General features: G+C 33.5%; 1 protein-coding gene across 1 annotated transcript in view; it reads left to right on the plus strand.

The window, feature by feature from the left end:
• The window catches only part of CDC42BPB_1 (Serine/threonine-protein kinase MRCK beta), a 55,399-nt gene that overhangs the window by 8,157 nt on the left and 22,431 nt on the right, over positions 1-24,811 (plus strand). Inside the window, exons 8-19 of the mRNA XM_051209566.1 lie at positions 525-839; positions 2,923-3,164; positions 6,485-6,620; positions 8,185-8,592; positions 10,547-10,687; positions 11,318-11,637; positions 14,134-14,210; positions 15,334-15,371; positions 18,773-18,802; positions 20,596-20,914; positions 21,628-21,671; positions 22,408-22,488. Coding sequence (XP_051075022.1) covers positions 525-839; positions 2,923-3,164; positions 6,485-6,620; positions 8,185-8,592; positions 10,547-10,687; positions 11,318-11,637; positions 14,134-14,210; positions 15,334-15,371; positions 18,773-18,802; positions 20,596-20,914; positions 21,628-21,671; positions 22,408-22,488 — 2,151 coding nt within the window. The remainder of the gene's footprint in view (positions 1-524; positions 840-2,922; positions 3,165-6,484; positions 6,621-8,184; positions 8,593-10,546; positions 10,688-11,317; positions 11,638-14,133; positions 14,211-15,333; positions 15,372-18,772; positions 18,803-20,595; positions 20,915-21,627; positions 21,672-22,407; positions 22,489-24,811) is intronic.

Raw genomic sequence — 24,811 nt, forward strand, 5'->3', positions numbered from 1 at the left:
TCCCTTACAAGAGGCTGTAAACCTGTGGTCGTATAAAAATATCTTGAGACAAAATAGACCTTTCCAACCCTCAGTTGTGCCAGGTCACTTTAAAACCTTCTTATGGCTTCACATGTTAGTCGGTTCGTTAAGTAAACATCGTGGATTATCAGCGTCCCTAATTTTGTCGATGGTCGAAATATTCAGGATGAGAGAACTTCCAAGTCATCGTAGTTCATCAGTTTCTTTCTAAAGAGAGATCCTTTAATATTATTATCTATCATTGTGTAAGTTGGTAGATTTAATGGTTTCTTTGTATCCTTCAAACATTCCAAATTGAAATGAGAGGTGACAAGTAGCTAGATGGTAGCACAGTCAGTCGTAGATACCTTACCTTTAAATTTAATATATGATATATTTGACTGCAGAAGTCACTTCTTTTTAAACTTGTTTTATACCGTATTTCTCTATTAGTCATGTTTATTTTAAGAAAATGATCTCTATTTGACTTTTTGGGACTTAATCAGTCTGTCAATTAATTTTAGGAAGGGCCACCACTTGGACCGATTTTTCGAGGATGTCAGGTTGCATGTATTGGATTTACATTCACAAACAACTCACCACTGAATGAATTAGGTCCTACACATTATAGAATGACATCAAAAGATAAATCGGAATGTCCTGAGGAAATTTCTGAACCTAAAAGTTCTGATGCACATGTTTTAAATGATATTAGTCTACCATCTGATCATAGTGAAATATTAAACCCCTCAAATGCATCGAAGTTCAGTAGTGAGACACATGAACCAGCTCTGATTGAAGTAATTGAAGGTTTGAGGACAAAATGCGAAAATTATGAAGTAAGTGTACACGTAATTTCATTTCATGATACTATGTATGTATCGCTCCTTTCTTTGCATGCAAAACATGTTGCATATAATAACTCTTATACTAGATTTATTTTCAAATGTCTGCATACCACAACGCTAATGTCAACAACTATTAATCAGTGTACATCTTTTGGTTCATAGATTTTATGTAGATAAACGCATATACTATGTTGAAATTCAGTCTCTAAATTAGTTTAATCTCAAATATTACTTTGATAATATTTTGTATTGTAAATATATTAATTACTAAGAATTTTTGAAGGTATTTCATTCAACCTAGTTATATGGAAATAATCACTTGTTCACCTTACAATTTTTTCAAACATTTTCGGATGTGATATTTTATAGCACACATACTTCCGGATTTCACCCTCATATGTGTTAATAAATAAATAATACTGATAGGGCTAAACTGTTTTGTGTAAACTATCATGCTGAGATTACATTTGTTCAGAAAGGTGGTACAATAAGTTCTCATTTCCTCAAAACATATACATTTTTAGTTCCGGCTATTCTTATTTTATCAAACTACTGATATTTGCAAGTTTCGAACTAATGTCAAATGCCTGTGATTTTTTATTTTTGCCTAAAATAAGTATACAAGTCACAAAAAATTCCTAAACTCTCTGAATAGGGGATGACTGACATTTCTTCCTCTTCCCCTTCTTCTTTGTTATTATTATTATTATTATTAGTTAGAGGGATTACAAGCAAAATTTCTGGTCTTAGTATTTTTCCGCTTGTTATGTTCTGAATGTTTTTGAAAAAAATACTCAGTCTCAAATATATATTACCATCTACCTGTACATTATATTGATTCACTTATCTAACCATATTGGGAAATACTTACCTTCTTTTCACTTGAAAAATCACTTTCTGTAGTTACTTACTGTATGAGTAATCGTTATAACTTGTTAATCTAGTTAATCTTTTATATTTAAGATGATAATAGATTTCTGACCTCCGTAGTATGTATAATGCTGACAACAATTATCTTAGCTTGTGGTATTCAAGCGAACCAATAGCTCTATACTTCCTATGCGTCTCTACACATCTCTAAATCAAATTAAAACAAAAGTAACCATCAGTTTGTGAAATTGTGATCGGGCAAACTGGTCATTTTATTATTGATCTCCAGGTTAAAATACTAAACGTTTATATGTACAATCGCACTGATCAGTCAAATCTTGATCGTCATAATAAATGAAAGAATAAATTTTCATGTGATAAAAATCCAGAAACAAGTTTCATTATTATAGCAACTAGGTTACCAGTTTTCATGATTATTCGGCACCCTATTGGATATAATTTGTAATCCCGAAAACACAAGTCTAATCAAGTCTATATAGACCAAGTTTTTAGGTCTTTTTGTTCGTGGAATAAAATTATATCGATATGTTCTGCAACTTAATCGAGAGACCTATCCGACTGATCACACAGGGGGAGGGTCTTTTAATAGTGCTTAATTCTTAGAAACCTACATTATTGATATTATTACCGTAGGCTCATGATTATACGAAGTGAAGTTGTCGATTGCACTGATTACCACATTTTTCTTTGGGATCTTATTCTTGACGGTTTATTGGCTGCTGCAATCATGACAAGTAGAAATAGACCGTTTGGTTATTTCCAGACAAAGTTAATTCTGTATTACTTTACAGATTCAAACATGGTCATTGGGTTCAGAGTTTATGAGCGGTTGCTAGTGTTTAACACTAACTAATGTGGTTGGAATATACATTACATACACTGTGACTACCTACTCTCGAGTTTTACTCTGGCTAGCACAAGTCAACAGTGAAAATGTTACCCGCGTTAGGATCTATGAGGAAGCCGTTCTCTATGGTTTTGGACTTTATTTCATGAATGCAATTCGACACTAGTTACCCGGTTACACCCTTTGGTTTCCCTACGGATCATGAACACCGTATCATCGATTCTCATACTTTCCATTCTTACATGCTTATTTCAACTTTTCTGTCGTTCTTTTCTTACTATCGATGTTATATAATGCATGTTATTAATGAATGTATTTATGTTGTCTGTTTTCCAGATGCAAATAACGGAATTAAAAGGCACGTTGTCGTGTTATCGGGAATCCAAGGGTGATCAAGTATCTGTAAAGTCGGAGTCGGACCCCACAACAATTAATTTGGAAAAGCAAGATGTATCATCAGGTGATACTTCAACCGTTAATACCATAACACGACAAGTCGAAATTTTGTCTCAGAAACTTAAAGAATCAGAAGCCCAGAATCAACTGATTTCAGCTACTGTAGATCTGCTTAGAAATGAGTAAGCCTTTCGATGTATATTTCTACCAAAAAGTAGTATTTTTGTCCAACAATTTACAGTCGTCTTAGCTGTGATTTATGATTTGTAATAATTTATCAATATACTTACTGATTTTCAACAGTTGTCAGGAACGACTGACAGTATTCACACTGTGACATTATGTCGGAAGTTTTCTCCACCATGTATCACTGACAATAATGGTAGCGTGTACAAATGTATCCTTTTGAAGTGAGACGGTGCCTTACTGTTTAGAAAAATTCACCATTCAGCCATTAGGTTGAGCAATAATGCAAGCCTCTGCCAGGGAAGTCCTACTCACTGCCTTCTCGTGGCGGGGGTGTTGTTTACGAAAATGAGAGGACGAAAAGCGAATGTCCGGCGCTTTAACCGGATTCCAAATCTATGGTGCACATGGGCTCCAGTATCCTGCGGGAACAAATGGCGTATGAACCAATCGTTGGTCACCGGCTACCATGGGATTGCATCTCCTTACGATGCTCCACTGCCTTGTGGGTTAGACCTTTAGGTCAAAGGCTCGGGGTGTGGCCCCCTAAGATAACCACCTGCTTCGGTCTGGGCACCCGGGCAGTATCGCAGCCCACACGCAATTAATGAACTGAAATTGTGTGGCGCATATATATTTGGCGCACTCCTGTACCAATATATATGTGTTCAAATAAAATAAAAAATAATGCAAGCATGTTCGGAATACGTTTCTCTCCCTCTAAAGCAAAATATTGCTTCATGACTAGTCTGCGTCAACTCCTGAACTAATGATAAGGAGTAAAGTAGTTGAGTTCATCAACCGCTCCACTTATTTTAGAAGTCCCATCCTCGAGTGAGTTGGTGTCTGACTAAATCTCTGTATGGATTCAGAATACTGGGATGGCGTTTGCCAACTTCCATTACTTGTAATGTAAACCATGTAATGTCCACCTACCAACGAAAGTTTGAATATACTGATCAACAGTTCATTCTATACCACTGTATGCCAGTGGAACACAATATTTAAAAGTAGCAGACATACGCAGACTGCAGGTTATTGATCTTATATATTTTCGAATCAAGCAAGTAGTCAATGAGATCTAGCGTGGGATACTTAGGGAAGGTGGCAAATTAGTTGATGAGGTTATGAATATTCATCGATTGACGTGGTTACGACATGAGTTACGTCTGCCCAGTCGCCGCCTATCTCTACTGGCGATGTTTGTTGGTGTATGAGTAGGCTCAAAGAAAGCTGAGAATAGCAGAAGTAAATAGCGTCAGCCCACAAATCTATTGTCTGTTGGTTTGAGCCATGGGTGTAGAGGCAGATTACGTGGTTGGGATCCCCGAGATGACTTAAGACTAAATAAAATGGTATACCTCAATCATTCTTAGTGGTACAGGTGCATTTACTATTTATCATCTAGGTCTTGAATCCCAGTCTTTTTGACCTATATTGTTGTTGTTGCTTAGTCTTTCTTATTGTTGTTGCTACTAAATTGTTTCGATCCTCTTTTTACTATTTATCTTGTTAATTTTATCTCGTCGTCGTGGTATGGGATCTTCGGTCAATGCACTTGTGTGCTAGACTCTCCGTTGGTAATGACCGACTGATTAATTAAGTTATTAATTCGAATTACGCTCAGCCTACTTGTGTTCCTGTCATCTGGGGTGATGATGCAGTTTTACACATTGTGTTTTTCAGAGCCGAATATGCAATCTTGTTTTATTATTACTAAGTTATTCTGAATTGACATGTTTTAGAAGATTTATAAGATAATCTTATAAAATGAATTAGCTAAGTGCTGATATTCCTTTGCCTTTAAAAACTTTGTTGGTGTGACATCGTCATCTTATGAGCATAAATGAAAAGTAATATTGTTTCCCACAGTACACGTATATATAGTATAGTATAGCATAGTATAGAATTATTATTAGTATTTCAATTTTTAGGAAGTTTTGCCCGAAATAAATTTATAGGAGCATACATCTAATTGACTTTTACATCACTAAAACTTTTCTAGCACTAAATGACTGACAATATATCACCATTCGTTTTTGAAAGTAAAACAAAGATCACTTGAGTTTCTCTTGAGAGCGTTTATTCTTAGAAGCTATCAACGATTACAGACCCATTTCTTTAATTCATAACTGCTATCAATACTTGTCAGGTGTTTCAGTATGGGCGTTTTTTGTGCGTTAGAAATGTTCTTTTGGCTTGTATATTTCATGTAATTTGCCAAGCTTTTGATTACTTCTCATTTTCGTTTCACTTGATCAATATTTCGTTTTAGCCGTTATGTAACGAGGGAAAATATCTCATTTTTTATTTCATTTGTAGTTGCGGTTTTGCCTTCAGTTCAGAACCATTCATTCAACAGACATAAGTGATACTTAGTTTTAACATAATTATAGCTTTTACCTAATGTATTATCATCTTACGTTGACAAAGTTATTTTGTTCCTATAATTACCAAGTGATTTTATCAATTCCTCCGTTTCCTTCAATAATTTTGTCCACAATTTTCTTTGTGGTTAATTGTCTAAGCATTATGTTCCTGTATAAAGTGACCTTTTGTGGTTATCGAGATTTGTTTTTTAGTTTGTCGCAAATGACTCCTACACCAATCGACTAGTTTTAGTGACCAACTTTCAGTCCTTAGTTGTGATCAAATTTTGTGGGGCAAATTTATCATATAGCCAATGTCTTTAAGTAAGTGAACATCACTATACGCCCTATTTAATTTTGATTGGACGGGGGCAGCTGCCAGACAACTCTTCATTTTAATAAAACGGAGCTATCTATTATGTTCCTAGATCAAATTCGGTTGTCTACGCTTCTTAAAGCTTGCTCAGCTAGTTATTCAGAATAAGGAAACGAAGTGTCTGGGGGACAAAAGCTGTATAGTGATGTACACAGTTGGCGTATGTATACAAGTTAATGGACTGGTGCAGACAGGAATATGTGCTCAGAGTCACCTTGGCTTGGTGAATAATTTTCCTATCACTAATAGTTCCCAAAACTTGCGTTTCACTCAGTATGTAGTCTTGTGATCGCATGTAACCTGTTCATACTTTTTCAGCATAACTTTATCAGAGTGGTGATTCGAAAGGTGTTAGATTGGATGTAGCTGTTCTATGTGTTTATTTCAGATTGAGTCTTCACCTATTTATAGGCTTTCTTTTTCCCAATGGGCGTGATTTTATCATTAAAACACTGGTTCGAAAGCATTATTGGCTATGTACTTAAGTTGCTAACAAAACCTAATGACATACATTCGCTAAATTTTTTCCTTATGTAAATGAACTTCTCAACATATTTGCCGCCGATTTTAGACTCTCAGAACAACATGAGTTACGAGAAAAGTTACAGTCTGAAGTACGGGCATTCGAAGAAGAAAATGAAACACTATGTAAGCGTGCCGCAGATGCTCAGTTAGCTATCAGATTGTTGGAGTCAGAGCATAGTGAGGTAAGTATTTTATATGTATATTTGTTTGAGTTACTCTGTAAAATAAATTTTCAAATTGTTTTATCATGTTTGCTGTAATATTTAACTATAAAATCAAACCAGTTGTGCACGTTTATCTGATTATGGTTCTATCGACTCACATTCATATAAGCTTTATTCATTGTAATTCATTAAGTAGGGGTATTTATTTCTTGCGGTTATAACATTTATGTTGGGACTGACCAAAGTTAGTAATATTTTTCCTCATTAACTTATTTCTAGCACCTTGAACAATCATACCTACAAATCCTTAATCAGGTAACCACTTCTCAGCGTTGCGCTTTCCGACCTTCCTTATCAATGAAGCATTTATGTAGGTAAATAAATTATAATCGTTACTTCTTAACTCGAACTATCTGCCAAGTTTAATTTCGACAGCCGTCATAATTTTGGAATGTGCGAATAGTACTAGTATGTTATCACTTTGCACGCGTCCAGTAAATTACGAAGTTACTCTTACTTTCGACACATAAACATAGTTAACATATGATTTGATTTCTTCAAAATTTTATTTTAAGAAAAGAATAATTCAATTGTGATTAGAATTTTCGTGTATTTTTCTCACTGAGCAGTTACTTGCTGAAGTATGCTAACTATTTTCTCATGCTCTCGTAAATAGCTCCTTTTTTCTTACCTAAGCTCCTAGTACGATAGTTACATCTAACTGCATTTGTTATATTAAGAAAACTAATTAGTTAATTGTTATTCCTGTACAAATCAACTTAAACAATATCTCCAAAAAGAGCAAATAATGTAAGTAAACTGCTGTATTACTGTATCAGTGTACTAGTTCAAATATTTTTCGTAAAAGAAATGTATATACTCATAAATAAGCAAAGTATTACAAAGTTTTTAAGAATTAGGAACTTGATATACTTAGAGTAATATATTCATTCTTCGGTTCTTAATGTTTATACAAATTTAAACTTCGCACGATGTTGCGTTGACTAAAAATGATTTATTTGCTATCGATAACACCAATAAAAAGTAAATCAATCAAACTCGTGAAAAGTACTAAAATCTCGTAAATGATTTATCTTAACAGGAAGCTAATTAGTTTTGAAGTGATTTACTACCACATCATTCATCATCTCTAACTACTTGTTTATAATTTTGATTCATTTACTGACTTGGTTATAGTTTTTAATTTCAATGGTTAAGATCATGAGTCAGTTGAAGCTAGACCACCATGGAAAACCTGGAAGCACTGGACGGCCGTTTCGTTCTATTGTGGGACTCCTCAGCAGTGCGCATCCACGACCTCGCCCCCCGCGAGACTCGAACCCAGGGCCTACTGGTTTCGCGCCCGAGCACTTAACCACTAGACCACCACTGAGGAGTCCCACAATAGGACGAAACGGCCGTCCAGTGCTTCCAGGTTTTCCATGGTGGTCTAACTTCAACTGACTCATGATCTTAACCATTGAAATTACTACAATCTCCACAAAACCCATCTGATATAGTTTTTAAGTTTAATCTTCATATTACATCTACTTTTGTATATTTTGATTTATGTACTAATCAGTTGTTATCTGAGTTAGCTCGATTACGTGGAGAATTGGCTTCACATCGTGAATATGATAATCATACTGTATTGAATGATGTACGTGATTTACTGCATAAAAATGAATCTAGAAGCCTAGAAAACGGGATAAAATGTCACAATATCTCCATATCATCGTCTTCTTCGTCATCATCAACCAATCTAGTCAATGGAACACAACATTCACATATTAACAACCATTCATCAGATTCTGATCTACGGGAACGTTTGTATGAAAGTGAAACCAAGCTAAAACGGGTCATGGAGAACCTAATAGTAGTGAGACATGAAGCACAAAGCTTGAAATTAGGCTGGGAGTCAGAACAAAAAGAATGGATGAAAGAACGTGAGTTGTTAGAAGAGAAGATTAAGATAGCCGTTAATCAAAAGGTAACTGATATTATTTCATTTGTTTTACGTGGAAGTATTTTCTCAATTCCTTTTTCGATTATATTGATATGGTATTGTTGTTTCAGTTATTAAATAGTGTATAGTTTCGCGTAAGAGCAAGTGTATTAAATCACTTATTCAGTCGGAGGGCCACTGGCCATATACGTTTGTTTATAATCTTCTTGTAAGACAAGAGGCATTTGTAGTCACACTCTGAATTCAGTAAAAATCAGGGGTTATCGAACAAGGAATTGGGAAAGTTCTGTATATTGTACGAGGAGCATTCATAGCCTGTACAAGCAATCAAAATTAGATCTGCTGGGGTGAGAGAATAATGAGTTCAGGCTATGTTTCTATGACATACTCATCCAACATGATGCTAGATACCTTTCAATGGAATAGATGTTCTATGTGAAGCACCATTGGAACACCTTAACCATGTCGGAATTCGCCACGTAAGACTTGTTACAGAGATGCATATAGACCGAAGATGCTTCGAGGATGCGATTCTTAAACGTTTCCAGTGGTCAAGGGAAATGTTAAGAAATTTCAAAAAAATCTACTGATTATTCATTTTTCATTGTGAAAATTAGAACAACACATATAAGCGAACAATTGTTTTCAATTGGATCGTCATCAGGCTTTACTCTAATATACATGAATATTTATACGAAAATGTAAACCAATCAAGGCAATATGAGTCAATAATCACAATGAAATAGAATAAGTCTCTACACCTAATAGGTAAAAGTACAAGTTGATAGTAGGAAGACAGGTGAACTGATAGTAGTAAGAATAATAAAACACAATAACAAAAGTCTTATCAATAGTTGGAAATAGGTCAAACATGGGTAAATAGACTAGGAATAGTAATCACAAAACATTAAAATCATTACGTAATAAGATGTGTGTAAATAATTAGATAGTGAAGAATACAAAGAGGCGGAAAATTACAGACAAATAATGGATGTGGAAATAAGGTTAATGATAACAAAATAGAATAAAATAAATAATAATAATAAATTTTCACAGATTGAACTCATGAGTCAGTTGAAGCTAGACCACCGTTGAAAACATGGAAGCACTGGACGGCCGTTTCGTCCTAGTATGGGACTCCTCAGCAGTGCGCATCCACGACCCCGCACCACCCGGGGCTCGAACCCAGGACCTACTGGCTTCGCGCGCGAGCACTTTACCATTAGACCACTGAGCCGGCATCCAACGGTGTTAATGTCTAGCTTCAACTGACTCATGAGTTCAATCTGTGAAAATTTCTAAAAATCTCCACAAAACACATTCTGATAATAATAAAATTAAAAAAAATTCGTTAGTTAAGTTATAACTGGCCATGGAAGGGATAGGGGGGTTACGTATTTCTTCTGTACACATAAATTGGGGTTATATGTACGAATTCCAATGTCTTCAGCTATATGTAGGAGGCGGGAACGAACTCCGTTGGGGAATGATGGAGGTATACGATAGATAACACGAAATGACTTCGATTTATCTACAATATGACCGCTATCAATGAGATGTGCCAAGATAGAACTGCGAATAGATTTTATCTGGCCCTTTATGTACCAAGTTGGTAGATGTTCACTCATTCGTTGGTTAAGTTGCCTGGTAGTACAGGGCGTACACAATTATACGATAAAAATATACGTTTAGTATTGGTCCATAAAAGGATCCCAAAGTTACCATTCATTGTTTCTCGGGACCTAACATAAACAACTTTTAGTGAACGTAATTTTGTATAGGTGAAAATCTTTATTCCAGAGAAAGAAAAAAGTCTGTACTTGGTCAATAAAGAGTTTCTTTAATGGATTAGAAAGTAGAAACCATTTTAAAAATGCAAGAGGGGTTCTCTATTACATGTCGTATATTCTTGTCTTAAAGGTTTAACAACATGAAATATTACTGTTTTTTCAATATTCTTTCTTTCTACTTTCACAAGACTATTGCGTTAGAAGATGAGTTGACCACACTTAAAGAGAATAATGCTGAGCTTGAAAATAATATAGCTAATTGGGAACGCCATTTATTCGAGTTAAATCAGTGGGTTGATGATGAACGTGAAGCTAAAGAAAAACTGCATGTAAGTGTTGTGTTTATATTTACTGTTGTAATGTTTCGAGTTGTCACTTTTTTACTATGACTTCCTAACGTAAACTCTGTATTTGTTAAATTATGTTCAGTACCTTGTTAAAAGTGTATTAGAAAAATGCTTATTTTCCTGTTTTGTGGTCTTCACACTAAACCCCTACCCTTTATACTGTAATCACTGAGGCGCATATAATGGCTTTGTCAGACTACAACGACGTTTCTTGTCGTTAGCTTTTGTTTTTGTATTATTTGCTCCTCCTTACCTTGTGTAAGTGAAGCATATGAATATGAGTTGATTAATATGTAACATTATATTACTTATCCTATTTCTTAACGAATCCTTTTGTAAGTAAAATGATTGTCATTAGCTAACAATACTAGTGATACTATCAGTTGAAGTTATGGTTCAAATCCAGCTGATGCTTCTAGGTGATAACTAATCATTAAATCATTTTTAATGACATATATCATTGCATGCTACACCTGCAACTTTCATCTTAGACTACTACTTTTATATTAGGTGACAGTTTATTAGTACTAAATATTTCTAATTATTATTCATATGTTGTTATAAAGAGTATTGTTCATTGGATGTATTCACTTAATGTTTTTGCCTGCATAGAATTTCACAATGCGTTTAGTGTCTGAATTGGATACACTTCGTGCTTCAGGTTTGGTACAAGATTATAATCAGAATGGTGTGTGCCCGAATGGTTATCAATCATCATGGCGTCCAAACGATGTGAATTCTTTAGCTTATGACAGTCCTGCACAAAGTGTTATTGTTGAGAACACACTGGACTGGCGTCAACGTAAATCTACTAAGTTAAATAAAATGGAAAGATGGAGTCATGAGGTAGCTTTAAATAATGAAGTAAAAGCGAGGGAACAAGCAGAACTCCGTCTACAAGAAGTTGAGGCTCGTTTGAAAGAGATGTATGAGTAAGTGATGCACTGTTTTCTCTAGTTTTTTAAAAAAATATAACATGATCTTTTTGTATGCCGGATACATTCCGTTTTATTCTAGTTAAATGGAGTCTCATGACTCGTCTTAGAGTCTAACCGTTAGTATCGACTTCGTTTTACGTCATTTCAGTGAATATCCACATATTAATACTTTAGATTTAATGTTCAGTTGAATTGATAACTTCATTACAAATTGATTTACTTAGGTTAAACGAAAATGATGAGTAAACGCGAACATGTTTCATTTTCGAAATCAGTTCCCAATTTATCTCTGACATGAGACATTCTAATATTTACATTATCATCATAGGAACGACAAGGTGTATACAATGAATACGGTGATTCGCTTTCGTAAAATCCTCTTATTTATCACTATTTACTTTATTCATACTCTACTAGCGTATTATTTTGTTCCTCTTGTTTGTTCATGGTCTGTTTCGCAGTATTAAGTAGGTGTGGTATTTTTAACATGACAAATTACTGTGTCAATGTTCCTTTTCTTAATTTTTGGCATCCTGTCAATCAGCAAATATGAATAATTGTGTCATAAATTACTCATCGATTTTACAAACTCTCATTCATTTATTAAATGTCAATATACAATTTATATTTCTTTCTTATCACGTAACATTTCAATACTTCAACTACCGAAGAATAAGCACCTCATCTCAGTGTATATGTATTTGTAGTTTTAGGCTTTCCTTTTCTTTTACAAATCTACATTCGACTATTTTTACTACTATTGTTTGTTTTACTGTTTGAACATGTTTCTGTTTACATGTGACAAATATTCATTTTGATAAGGTAATAGGTAGTAGTTGGCTTGTGCTGTTTAACACATGTTTTGTATGATTATATATATGCAATTGTGTGTATGCATTTGTTTTTATTTAAGCTTATGTAAATATAGCTTAGTGATAAAATGAATCATGTGTGCATTGATTATTATAGTTCTTATTTATATTATGTTTTACTTATTTCATACTAGAGCTACTTTCGAGTTGTACTACTACTTAATGTCTCGCTTAATTTAAATAAAGTGAATAGATTTTTGTAACTATTCTATCATCCCATTAGTAAAATTGTGTGTTGTATATAGTTGGTTAATGTGTGTGTGTAGTTTAGATTGTTGGAATATCATTATGATCGTTTGCGCGTCTATATATCAAATAGATGTTTCAGGTCATGTCCTTTTTAACTATGCAAGCGCATAATTGCTACACTTTGCTAAGTTTCTTTTTTACAATCGAGTAATCATCATTTCTGTCGACCGATTCATGTCCTCTGTCTTAGTTTTTCCATCGTTTAGAAAACTACCGTAATAGAGTTATGTTATATTTCCAATTGATGTTTCTTTCTTATTCTTGTTAGTGACCTTAGTTATGTGATTTGCTGTTTGTGTCCGTTCATTTTGCTTTTTACACATTTGTGAATTCGTTATCAGCTTTTTGTATTACTTAAAAAAATTATTTATGTTAAACTTCTTGTTCGTCTACGATAAATTTTATTGTCTGTATCAAGAAATAATTCGAAATTTCGTGTTTATTTATGTTTTAAAATGATTTTTATGTCAAGTAGTGTTTTGAGCCTGAACAAATTGCTTCTGTTAGTGGACGTAAATTACTTGTATAATGATCAATTCGGAAGATATTTAACGAATAGAGGGTGTTTCTATGCGTGAGAAACCAAATAAAATAGATAATATTACACGTTTTGAACATCTACTTTCCTTTTTAGTAATTTCATGTTCTTAATGGAGAATGATTCATTATCGTAGCTTATTTTCTTATTTTTCTAATCAATGTTATCATCTAAAACATGTAAAAGATTTTCCAGCTCAGATAACGTAAAATCACAAAATCTTTCCGAAATGCAAATCTAACGTTAAACTAATAAATATTTTCAGAATGTGTTTTGTGGAGATTTTTAGAAATTTCACTGGTTGAAATCATGAGTCAATTGAAGCTAGACCACTATAGAAAACCTGGAAGCACTAGACGGCCGTTTCGTCTTAGTATATGACTCCTCAGCAGTGCGCATCCACGATTTCAACCAGTAATAAATATTTAATAAGTTGCTTACTAAAAATATATTTCTTTTCTTCCTTACTCAGTTTCTTTTATTTTACATCTAAATAAATACCTCACCTCTTAGTAGTTGATTCACTTTAAAAACACTTTTTCCAACGATATCAACAACTGACATGTTATGCATATACAATTTTGGTAGCGACATGGCTATTGTTATTTCAGGGTTTAATTGTCGTCACACATCAGTAGAATATCGGCTAAAACTTAGTATGCTAACAATCCAGTACAAAAATTTTTACAAAGGACTAGTTTATTTCTCCTTGTTATCCATATAATAATTTAGAGTATCGTCTACAGTTACTTATTTTAAAATATAAAACAAAACTTTGTAAGTATTATTCGTTGTAAACTTCGCGTTTTTCTTTCAATGGATTCTGTTTAGTCAAACTAATCAAAAAGATTTGAAAATTAAGGAACAAGATCGTATTATTGAACATCTCAATGCTCAATTACTTGAAGGTGAGTTTTACATCGAATTACACTTAATTATTTTAATTCTATCTACATTCATTTTTATATTCAATGTTTATGCGTATGTATTTATCCCTCTTGGTTATTTTCTATATTTCTTTCATTTTCAATCTTAGTGTCATTAATTTGGAACTTGTTAAAAAACACCATAAATTGTCTCAAAATCGTTTACCGAAAAGTAGAAAAGTTTTTAACACTGATTGAAAAACTCATTTTTATTTTGGTTTAACATTAAAATTCTGTCATAAAAAAAATTGATTTGTTTGTTTTCTTTGATGACTGAAAAAGAAATCAGACTATTTTTGTTGAAGTTAAACATTATTCTGGTTTATGGACTGTCTTTATTTTGACTAAGGGTGTAGGAACGAAATTAAATTACAAAACAAAACTGGGTCGATATAATTAGTTCAAGTGTTATTACTATTTCTATTTGATGTATGAAGATTACATCAAGTGTAATTAGTCAGATTGTTGAAAACCACTCAATTAGTAGTTTTCTATTTGTTATACTGACAAAATTATGCATTTCGTATATTCTACACTCAAGCTGAATTTTTAGGACAAATATCTAGTTTCGCGATGCTTTTACTGATTAAACTAATACTGATTTTATCCGATGTTTAGGCTTTTTATTAATTTATCCACTTACAGTCATTTAGACGATGATTTGTTTTTTTGGAGATCCCAACTTTCGATAATATTTTCACGTGGGTAGAATGCTATTCCAGGTTACAAAATTCTAAAATCTGTATTGTTTCGCTGACTCTAGATGAAACCGCTCGTAACCTGGCGCTTCGACTTTGAGATAATTATTGAATGTCGATGATTTCTTATCGTATAATAAAAAGTCAGTATTTCAGCATATCATTACCTAGAATATAAGAAAGTCGATACACCTAATTGAAGCACATTTTTATTTGTAACAACATTCATTGGAGAATTCCTAAAGTAATGATAACTAAGTAACTGATAATTTTTTTCAAATCCTACTCAATTTCTGTTTTTTCGTAACATAATGTTTGTTTGATCATTTATATGTTATTTAACTAACAGTTTACCAATGTAAATAATCATTTTAATTTTTACCCAAATTCTTTCTACACAATTTCAGCCTCCAACCAGGCACGTTTATGTCGTATGAATAATGACGTAAGTTTAGCAATATACTATGATAATAATATGCTCGATGTATAGTGTTTTCGTTTCACAGGTAGTCTTTTATTTATAACGAAGATTTTGTACACTAAGTTGACATACTTTATGGTAGTGAAACATGGCCGGTAAGAGTAGAGGATATTCATACGTTACTAGTATTTGATCATAGGTGTCTTCGAAACATTGCTCGTATATCCTAGGACCATCGAGTAAGTAACGCAGTTGTTAGGAAACGGGTACTATGTAAGGATGGCAAATCAATTGGTGAAGTGGTGAAACTTCATCAATTGAGATGGCTGGGACATGTGTTGCGTATGCCCAACCACCGACTACCTCGACGTGCAATGTTCAATGGTATAGGAGTATGTTGGAAGAAAGATAGGGGCGGCCAGACCAAAACATGGCACAAGTCCATGAAGTCACTGACATGTGGACTGAGTCATGTTGGTAGGTGTAGACTACTTGGTTGGGGACCGCGAGATGATAGCAACCGATGGTTAGAGATCTTGAATGACATGGCTCCAAATCTTTTGCAATGGCGTAGGTGCATTCACTCTTTGTGTTCTCCCAAATTCTAATCTTCTGAATTCTTCATGTCCCTTATTTTCTTTCCAAATTTTTTTCACTGGATTATACTCCTTGAATAACATTTTCAAACCCTAATGTTTCCGATTACTGCTTTTACTCTTACTACCTCTACCACTACGGAATTCGAGTCGACAATTGCATCTCTGTGCTAATGTGGTGTGACAACTCGAATTGATGTACGTACGTACGAATTTCTAATTTGTTACTGACTGACTGACATAAGAATACTTCATACAAAGTGAAATGACAATTTTGCAAAGATTTCCAATGATTACAGATTATTCAGTCCGAAAATCCTCGTGATTGTTTTAATTAATACTTGAGTTTGAAAAGATATAATTTCATGTCGTTGTTTATCTTATCAATTAGGTAAAACTGCTCATATAAATTGCTTCACATCTGTTAGTCATTGTGATATTACGAAGTATATAAGGATTTGAAAATTTGCTTTCATTCTTTTTTGTTGGTTGTTTGAATCTTCCCCTTGACGTTTAAGACTGCGATTGATCAATCTCCTATTAGTATATGTGGATCCTGCATGCACTGCTTCGATATTACCTTAAGTCACAAACATTATAATCAGAGATAAATGGTAGCCTACAGTGCAATCTAGAACGAATGTTTCGTGCAATTTGGGATTTATCAGCCAGATGTACCTGCATTTCGAAGTTGATTTTCACTCCAGGTGATGACTTCAATCCATCTCTGCTTATACTGTTTGTGACTTAAGGCGGGGTTGGAGGTATATCCAGCTAGTGAGTCCAAAATAGGACGAAACGTGTATCCTGGATTCCACTACTTAGCTCTATCTATCTCTGCCTATAATTACTTCCACTCTGTTCTACATTTAACAATAAAATAAACCGGTATAATACATGCATTTCGTCTGTTTTGTGTATATATATGCACAGTTTCAAGAATAAAAGTTTTCAAACAAATTTAAGATTTATTCTGTGTAATTTAGTAAAAGGCATCAGTGTGCTATTTTGTGCCGCTAAGACTTAAGGGTACACAGATGAAAGCCGGTGTTATTTGTTTAGATGTATCTATTATTTGTGTCATATTGTTAAAAGTTTTATCAACTTACATTTATTCAGCTAAAGTAGTGTTTAGATTTCTGAACCATTGTTTTGATTACTTCATGAGAAGCTGAATTCTGTTTGAACACCTACCTACCTATTAAAATGAGATTTTCAGTCTGATCAAGCTCCATGCAATATTGGAACTTCCATATTTCCTTTAAAGCACCAACTGTACATAGATCAGTGTCATAATTGATGAAGCTATATACCTAGGATATATGTTAAATCTTACCAAGTCAGTCATTCAGTGAAGAAATGATTGTAACTACAAGATAGAATATACTTCGTGTGTAAAATGTTATTAATGTTAATCTTATATTTATTGTGATTTTTTTCGGTGACTTCGCTGTAGTTTCCAGGATTTGGGAATGTTTCTTTTAATGTAAAGTTTAAATAAGCTATTTTGCCTAACACCCTTTCTGTCTTACGTTTTATATTAAGCTTCATATTATACATGGTTATTTCTTGAATTCATTGAGGTATAAAATAATCGTCTTAGGTGAATATCCTTCACTTATTCCTGATTTTCTTTCTTAATATTGGAACCGGTTATCGCATTCTGTGTTTATATGTGACTGTGACACTGAGAAATCACTCCTTTAACTGAGTGACACTATTTTACGTTGTACTATGAGAGATCGCACATTAATGATATATATATGTATATATCCCCACCTCAGCAGCTACATTGATTTAGTGGTCGGGCTTGCCAACCTTAATTATCCGAACGATCTATTTTGGTCGGATGTATTGTTCTTTGAGATCATGCCATACTAGACAGGTCAGTCGAGAAGCGGTGCGACTAAATGCAGTGAACACATGGTGCAAGGGTGAAGTCGTACTGCTAACTTTACTGAGGTGTGATGAGAGTAAGGTGTTTCCCTTCAGTAACGAGTATCCTCAACAATCTTGGCTCCTTACAACGGAAGAAAGGGATGGGATAGTTTGACCTTGAAATGTCACATTTCACCTTACTCGACGGATTTTCATCTCTGATGGCAAGCTGTTTTGAGTTAAAGAGCTGACACACCAAAAGCTCCTAGATAGAATGGATAACCGGGAACTGAGAACCTCCTTCTTATCTCTTCTAGCATTATAGTTAACATCGTTAATTGATTCACAAGACCCCTATGTATTGACTATAATCTTCCGAGGATTAATTCTGAATTCGTCATGTGATATCGTCATCAGCGGAATTTAAACCTGTCAGTGTGAGGCAGTTACCCACAAAGTGCATTAGCAGATGATTAGACGATATTAACAATTGATTGAAGTTAAACATGTAAATCATTGTATGGTGACTTATAACTAAACTTTAAGCGCTCGCTGTGAGAACTGTAGATCTTGGGGTCGATTTCTGTTGACGGGGTTCACAATGTTTTGTTTGAATTTTTCGTTGATAGTTAATAGATTACACATATTCACATGCCTAAACAATTCTGTTAACACTGTTCATTATTCTTAGAATTAGGTCAAGGACAGACAAATTTTACTCTCTTATCTCATCTGAACATCATTTTACTAGTTTTAACCCATCTTATTCTTAGATTCTTATTTATCAGTTTTATTATGTATTCCGATGAAAGTGCATTTTGTTTTATCCATACTACCTACTTACGGAATTACTATGTATACGGTATTTCATTTGTAAACATTCTTGTTGTTTTGACGGTATCAATATCCGTGCTAAATATTTCTTTCGTTTTCTCTTTTTCTTACTGTTAGACCGTCAACGATGCAGTCAATTTCATGCCGGTTAGTTACTACTATTTTCAGCCATATGAATCTTTTCATAGCATACTTCTCCATTTGTCGTGTTTTCATGCTTTTAATCAATATTATTATTATTATTATTATTATTATTATTATTATTATTATTATATGTATATATTTTCTTATTTTTTGCAATAATGTTTGGTTTGCCAATCAGTTGATGTTACGAAGTGATCTGCTATTGTCAAGTCAATACTGTCCACAAATCTAAGTCAACTAAGTATTTTGTACCAGGTCTTATGCTTTCTTTTGCTGTTTATTACCACTGTCACCAACTGTCCCGTAATCGGAGTAGTTAAACAAATGACTATATGACTACATCCTTATTACAAAATATTAATGTACATGTATGTGAGACAAAACTAATCTGATTAGCGATTACAAGGGATATAACTAATCATTCTATTTTAAGTATTTATGCTAAGAATTAACGTTTAAGATAGTTCTCTAAACGTTCTTAGACATGAAGTAAACATTACAATTTCCACATATTTTCTTTGGTTTGTAGTAAAATATGGATAACCATTTTGCGTTAAAAAATATTTCTTATTTTTGCCATCTGACCACGTTTCATCATACACTACATCTATTGGTCACTTACACTAGACATTGTAAACATGCTACTTTTAACCATCACTACTTTCTCCTTTAATCGAATGTAGATAAAAAACAATAAAACCTAGTTACATTGATTTATATATGAAAATCATACTTCACCCTCATTTTATCTCTCACACACACATACAAGGTATCTTCAACGGTAATGGCAAATAATTCGTCATTTTTGACTGCTAATAATCATTAGTTCTTCAGTTGTCTGAAAATAAGATTTCTTCCCTCCATTTTATTTGTCATTTATTCAATCCTGTCATAGTTACTTTATTTTCCGATTGATATACAATAATCATGTATCTACCACAATCAAATATTATTTTGTTGGTTAAGAAATATGCTAATTAATATAAATAAATTTTTTTAAAATTTTGTTGTAAAATGGGCCATTGTGACTTGTATCGTAAAGAATTCTTGATTTTCCACTTCCTCTTTCTCTACTTTCACACCACAACTAAAGTTCATTTACAATGTCTTTAGTTGTTTGTTATTTTGACTTCATACATATCTTACTTCATAACTTTTTTTGTTCTAACACATGTCCACTTCTGGTCGTCTTACTACTGTTACATATTGATTTCTAATTCTATTTTAAGGTCGATTTTTATTTACTATTCTAGTTTACAATTTTATGCCATGTATTCAATTAAGAAAAGTAATATTCCCACATTATTTACGACGTTCATTGAATGAAATACAGTTGATCTAAGCACTTGTTCGATACTCTTCTAAATGAATTAGAAGAAGGACCAGGCACTTTCATAAGTAGGTTCCGGGAATTGATTACTCGTTGGAGAAAATCTTTACATTTGTGTATCATATTGTGTAATACATGTTTAGACTTATAGAACTGTAAATTTATTTCGATCGATGATGAATAAATCATTTTTCGTCTCTACAACTTGTTGAGTTGTAAAATAATTTACCCGGTTCCGATTTATGAACTTTGGTTAGTTTAACAGTAATCCAATTTAAGTTATGTGTTAGGTAATGCAAGGTTTGAAATTCTTTCAAAACGTCTTTTGTACGTAGCTTACAACTAGCTACAAGATTGTTTTGAATAGAATTCACTCTGAAAGCATTCGTTGTTCAGGTTATTTGTATATTGTTGTTGAAATTTTTTAAAAGAAATATTTAACTGACAGTTATCTTATTTTTTTTAGAAAGCAACTTCGGAAAAGAACGCAATGGATAACAGACGATCGCTCCCTTCACTTGATATTAATAGCCCATATACATCAACACCAGGACAAAACTCTTGGACTACTTTAGATGCTTCTGGAGCGTCTCAAACATCTACTTCGACACACAAATTTACTTTCGTCACGTTTTTGCAACCAACAAAATGTCACGTTTGCGGCAGTTTGATACTAGGTCAGAAGTGGCAAGGCGTTCAATGTCAAGATTGTCAATTAAAGTGCCATCATCGGTGTCGTATGTCTGTACATATTGTTTGTGCTGCGCCTAATTCGAATTGTATTGGTTGGTTTGATTTTTAAAATATAATTATTAAAACTTTTCATGTGATTCAATATTTAGGTTTTCATTCTTATTTATTTAATGGAGTTGGAAGGTTTCCTTTTCATTTGTACCTAATAATCTGGTGAAAACTGTTTAAATCCGTTCATACTTACCTAGTCAAAATTTTTGTTGTCAGACATGTGTTATCACTAAGTTTTGCGAATGAATCTCGAAACCCAATAAATGATTTTATGAAGCTGCCAACTCATTGATTCGATTCCTGGTGACTGTTGATGATGGATACTTCAGGGTAATCCCATGCTAAGATGAAACAATTGTCCACTTTTGCCTGACCTTCAATAGTTGTCAAACTAAAGTTAGTCCGTAATGTTGACTATAAAATTCACAAAATCTTCGTAAATTTTTTATAATAATTGATAATGTAGATCGACAAGAACCAATAAATAAGGGAAATATGAACTTTAGAGTTATATAAAAGCTCAGGTTTTCAAGGAACATGAAAGAGGAACACAATTGTTCTACTTATATATTTCAAGTCTTTACTCCTAAAATCTACAATTAGATGTATCGACTATCTTTTGGAATTAAATCTGACTGATTTTCAGTCCCCAGTTATCTCAAAGTCGCTTTGCGTAGATCATAAAACTGGACTTTTCAAGTTTATAATTAATTGGAATTTATTCATCTGATTATTGTTCTTTGGTTTATTTTAGATGGTTCACATGGCTTTGGTGCTGATTTTGAAAGTGATGTAAAGGTGAATTTTGCAACTATTCGATAATTTCTGTGTTTTTGTATCATTCCAGTATCTGCTTAATCTTTTACTTACCTCAAACCAGTTATGTTGATTACGACGATTCAGGTTAATACTTTGGAGGTTTATATTAACTTTAAGTATAGTTTTAAGTACAGTCGCTGTATGATTGGTCTCATTCTGTAAATCAAATTACGTAACGCAAGCATGCAACCTCTCAGCTTTATAATATAAGACTCACCTAGTTAGTAAGTTTTTAATTGCTTAACTGGAATTCAGTATCGAGATTTTTCCGTTCTATCCACTTTATTTCTCATTTTTTATGGGGATCAATAGACATACTTTGAAACTTATATTGTTTTATCAGAGTCATTAATAGGAACAAAATAGATCACTGTTAAAATTTAAGGTATGTTTTCTTAAAGCTGAATTTATAAGACTGAAATTACAGTCTCTTTACAGCTTCTACTCTCGTAATCACTCTCATTTTCGGATGAAACGGAATGAGTTGTATGGTACATTCTACGTAGTTGATGAAAATCAGTTTCGTGTCTCCAAAAGTTTTCTTTATTTATGTTATTTTTCATCTCAATATTTTGTAGAGATTCTACTTTTGTTAACATTAGTGATTTTTTTAAATGTTTCGTTGAATAATTTATCATGGATTTGCTAATCATACTATTCCTGAAAAATTGATCTGACTATATGCTAGCTTTTGTTGTTACTTCTAAATGTCTAGATGCCCAAACTAGGTGGAATCAAACGTGGATGGATGAAATACCGTGTATTTTTATCTGATAAGCGCTTATTCTTTTACGATGTAAGTATTTCTTTATTTTTAAGAGTCTATATAAATGAACTATAGATGTGGTTCGTATCTTTTGTTTCAATCTATGTTAACCTTAGTATCGTTTACACTGAAAATTTGTCGAAAAAAGCAAAACAAAATGGACTATTAAAGAGAAATTTATTTCCTGTTATAAGTATATGGTCTATTTGTATATCCTACATAATAGGCATATTATTCGATCAAGTAATGCTAGCTTTACAAATGAATAACTTTGCCTTATATTCATATTTAGTATTACAATTCCGTAATGTCATTAATTTTAGACTTATACTTTACTGAATTTTCTTTATGTTATCTACAATAATCTGCAAATTGCCTTATTTCTATTAGTAACATTATTTCTATTAGCTTAAGCATGGTTGTTCAACAAACGCCAATGCCTTTAAATTTGTTATTGAAAAAACCCAGATAATTAATTATAAGCAGAGATAGATGGTGACCAGCAGGGGAATCGAGGTTGCACGTTTCCTATTATTCTGGATTCTGAAAAGAGCAAGAACAAAGATTCTAGCTGGGTATATCTGCATCCCAGAGTCGATATTATTTTTGAATAACAAGTACCATCAGCTACAACGTAGGACCAGGCACATATATGTATCAGTCCAAGTTGCCATACCGCATTAGCACAGCAAGATGAACACCGGATTCACAGAGGTAGTTAATTCAATGGTGGTAATAGTATAAAAGAAAGATCCCATATAAGGATATAGTACAGGAAGAAAGAATAAGCTCTTAGTAAGGTATAAAGTAGTTCTAATCTCATGGTTAAGGGGGATGACAAAGAGTCTATACACCGACGCCATTGTGAACAATTCTGAACCATGTCACCAAGAGTCTCCAACCATTGGTCGCGATAGTCACGCGGACCCCAACCAAGTAGTCTGCATCTACCAACATGGCTCAGATCAGAAGTTGGTGACTTTATGGACTGGTGCCACGTTTTGGTTTGGTCGTCCCTAACTTTCTTCCAACTATTCCCAACATCGGTTAGCATTGTACGTCGTGGTAATCGGTCTTCAGCCATACGTGACACGTGGTCCAACCATCTTAGTTGAGGAAAATTTACAACCTCATCAACTGATTTACCATCATTACCTAATACCCAACGTCTAACTTCACTATTACTTACCCGGTGATCCCAGCAGATGCGAGCGAAATTTCTAAGGCATCTGTGATCAAGCATTAGTAGCTTACGGGCATCTCTTACCCTTAGTGGCCACGTTTCGCAGCCGTAAAGTAAAACAGAACGAACTGCCGTGCAGTATACTCGTCCTTTTATTGATAGACGGATATCTCGCCTTCGCCATAGATGACGTAAGTTAGCAAAAGCCAAACGAGCTTTTCGAATCCATGCTGAGATTTCGTCAGATACCAACCTATTAGGGCTGATCAGACTTCCAAAATAAATGAAGTTACCAACGCGTCTGACCACTTCACTCCCTATCCTTAGTTCAGGTATTGACGCAGACCAGTCCTGAAGCAACAACTTGTATTTAGAGGGAGAGAAGCGCATTCCAAACATTCTGGCATTGTTGCTTAGTGCTGCTGAAAGACTCTGAATTCTATCAGCGTCTTCACCAAACAGGACTATGTCATCTGTGTATTCTGAGTCGATAGCAAGTTCAGAGTGAAGACACTGCACAGCTTAATAAATACATCTAAATTTTAATGTTTATGTGTTTTTCCGATCAACTTGATAAATATATATTAACTTAAATAACTGTTTCACCTTAATGTTAAACGTTTACTTTCTAAGAATTTTCGTCATAATTCAATTTACCAGAATAATCCAATGTGTAGAGTTTATGTTTTATTTATCGGATAATTTTATTCGGTTACATGATTGTATTAAAAAAAGTTCGTGCAATCAAATGGCCATAAATAGATTCTGCCTTGCACTTTTATTTGTTAAAATCTGTCAATTAAAATTATGTGTGAATGCTAGGTGAGTATGTCTATAAAATGAATTAGTTTTATTATGCAGTTGGATTGGACTACGATATTTGTGAACTTTAAACAATTAACTGTTATTGAATTGGTAGTTTGTCAATTTTTTTCGTGCAAGTAAATTATCACGATATATTTATGTAGATTCGATCACATGTGTTTTTCCTCCAACATGTTGATAAATCATTCACTTTCATCTGTTCAAACTTATCTGTAAGCTTGGAATAATTAATGAAGCAAAGAATCTGACCAATACCCATTTTGTTGTAATCTGACTTCATATTTACTTGTTCTTTTTCCTGCTCTTCTTTTTGTCATTCCCATCTGTCAGCACAGGAGTCAAAAA

This window comes from Schistosoma haematobium, chromosome 1 (assembly GCF_000699445.3).
Source record: "Schistosoma haematobium chromosome 1, whole genome shotgun sequence".
Taxonomy (NCBI): domain Eukaryota; kingdom Metazoa; phylum Platyhelminthes; class Trematoda; order Strigeidida; family Schistosomatidae; genus Schistosoma; species Schistosoma haematobium.